At 42.6% G+C, this 2,500-nt stretch overlaps 1 protein-coding gene across 1 annotated transcript in view; it reads left to right on the top strand.

Moving 5' to 3' along the window:
• The window catches only part of LOC135104516 (uncharacterized), a 55,674-nt gene that overhangs the window by 13,762 nt on the left and 39,412 nt on the right, over positions 1 to 2,500 (top strand). The window contains exon 7 of the mRNA XM_064012089.1: positions 458 to 542. Coding sequence (XP_063868159.1) covers positions 458 to 542 — 85 coding nt within the window. The remainder of the gene's footprint in view (positions 1 to 457; positions 543 to 2,500) is intronic.

Here is a 2,500-nt window from a genome sequence, read left to right on the forward strand (position 1 = left end):
TAGATGGAATAGTTTGCTGAGGGAAGGAGGAAGAGAAAGAAAGGAACGAAGATGAGAGGAAAGGAAAGGAGGAAGGAGCGAGGATGAGAGGGAATGGATGGAGGGAGGGACATATTAAGTGTTAGATGGAGTGTTTTGCTGAGGGAAAGAAGGAAGGAGAGAGAGATAGAAAGAATGGAAGGAAGGAAGGAAGGAAGGAAGGAAGGACTGGGTGTGTAATGGAAGAAAGGAACCAAGGGAGTTGTATCAATGAGCGAAGGAGGAAGACTAATAAAAAGGTCAACAATAAGGAATGTGGTCACTTTGCTGGTCTGTCTTCCTTCATTCCTTCTTATATTGTCCTCTTCTTCCAGTCCTTCGATTCCTTAGTCTTTTTTTCCTTTTTCCTTTCGTCTTGTTCCTGCTTTTTTTTTTATTCCAGCTTCACCTTTTTCTTCAAACTTTTCTTCCTTGCGTCCTCCTCCTCCTCCTCCTCCTCCTCCTCCTCCTCCTCCTCCTCCTCCTCCTCCTCCTCCTCCTCCTCCTCCTCCTCCTCCTCCATCACTTTCTTTTTCTTTTTCATATTTTACCCTCCTACTCCTCCTCTTTCTCCTCCTCGTCTTCCTCCTCCTCTTCCTCCTCTTTCTCTTTCTCCTCCTCTTTCTTCTTTTCACGCGTTCGATTAGGCTTCTCCCGTTTTTCATTCTCCATCCTCTTCTCCTTCTAGTCCTCCTCCTCATCTTCCTCCTCTTCTTCTTTTCTTCTCCTCATCCTTCCTCTCCTCCTTGTCTCGTTTCCATTAGATTTTCGTTCCTTTCCCTTCCACTTCGTTGCTTTATCCTTCCTCCGTCTTTTCTTCTCCCTCTCTTTATTCTTTTTGGTTCTCTTCTCTCTCCTCCCTCCCTCCACACTTTTTTTTTACTGTCTCGTTTTCCTCCTTCCTCAGTTTTTCCTCCCTTTTCCGCTCTTTCGGCTCCTCCCTTCCTCCTTTTTCCTTCCGGTTCCTCCCTCCCTCACCCCCAAACCCATTTCCTCCTTTCCTCCCTCCCTTCCCTCCTTCCTCCTCCCTTCTCCCCTCAGGGTCACGTGTTAGTGTGGTTGTCGCTCACCAGATGGCTCTCTCTCTCTCTCTCTCTCTCTCTCTCTCTCTCTCTCTCTCTCTCTCTCTCTCTCTCTCTCTCTCTCTCTCTCTCTCTCTCTCTCTCTCTCTCTCTCTCTAAGTTTTGTTCTCGTCTTTCCTTCCTTGCTTGGTTTGTTGTTTTCTTTTATCTTTTCCTGTTTTCTTTTTCTTTCCCTTTTTGCTTTTATCGTTATTGTTGTTGCTGTTGTTTTTGTTGTTATTGTTGCGTTGTCGCTATTATTATTATTATTATTATTATTATTATTATTATTATTATTATTATTATTATTAAATTATCAGAAGATTTTTACATTGTCATTCTCTTGTTATCTGTTCTTTCCATCTTTTTTTTTATTTATTTTTTTATGCCCCTCTTGCATCGCCATGAAGGTTTGGTAATTGTTCAATACTTATTTATTCTTATCCATATCTGTCAGACTGTTAATCAATTTCTCTGTCTATCGCTATCTCTTTTTTTCTGTCCATCTATCTGTCCGTCTTTATCTCTCTGTATACCTGTTTATCTATTTACTTACCTGCCTGTTTATCTGTCTGTCTATCTATCTATCTATCTATCTATCTATCTTTATACCTGTCTATCTATTTACTTACCTGCCTGTTTACCTGTCTATCTATCTATCTATCTATGTATGTATCTATCTATCTACCTATGTACCTGTCTATCTATTTACTTACCTGTCTATTTATCTGTCTATCTATGTATCTATCTGTCTCTTTATCTATCTGTCAGTCAGTGTGTCCCAACCATCTTTTCTTTCACCTGTTTGTATCTATGTTTGAATAAATGGATCGATGGAAATTTTTTATACTGTAGACCCACCTCCTCATTTTGTACCTTTGATATTCACCAAATGAGACAAAAACAGTGACAGACGAGCAGAACAAACAGACAGACAGACAAACGGACGCAACAAGTAAAAGAAGGAATACAAGGACGCAAAAAACAAACCCACAGGATACACCGAACAGATTCGTAGATAAATCAATATACACACTGCGCGTCTTAATAAGAACACAATATATTAATGCGACGGTGGGCGAGTGACGTCACGGTAGCCTTTGTAAGTAAGGGAGGGGGAAAGGAAGAGGGAGAGGAGGAAAAGGAGGAGGAGGAGGAGGAGGTGGTGGTGGTGGTGGTGGTGGTGGTGGTGGTAGTAGGCAGGGAGCTTTCTCTGAAATAGCTCTCGACTCTTTCCTCCTCCTCCTCCTCCTCCTCCTCCTCCTCCTCCTCCTCCTCCTCCTCCTCCTCCTCCTCCTCCTCTTTCCTTCTGCCGTAGCCCTTTCTCATGTGTCTTTAAATTCTCTCTCTCTCTCTCTCTCTCTCTCTCTCTCTCTCTCTCTCTCTCTCTCTCTCTCTCTCTCTCTCTCTCTCTCTCTCTC

This window comes from Scylla paramamosain, chromosome 10 (assembly GCF_035594125.1).
Source record: "Scylla paramamosain isolate STU-SP2022 chromosome 10, ASM3559412v1, whole genome shotgun sequence".
In the NCBI taxonomy this organism is placed as follows: domain Eukaryota; kingdom Metazoa; phylum Arthropoda; class Malacostraca; order Decapoda; family Portunidae; genus Scylla; species Scylla paramamosain.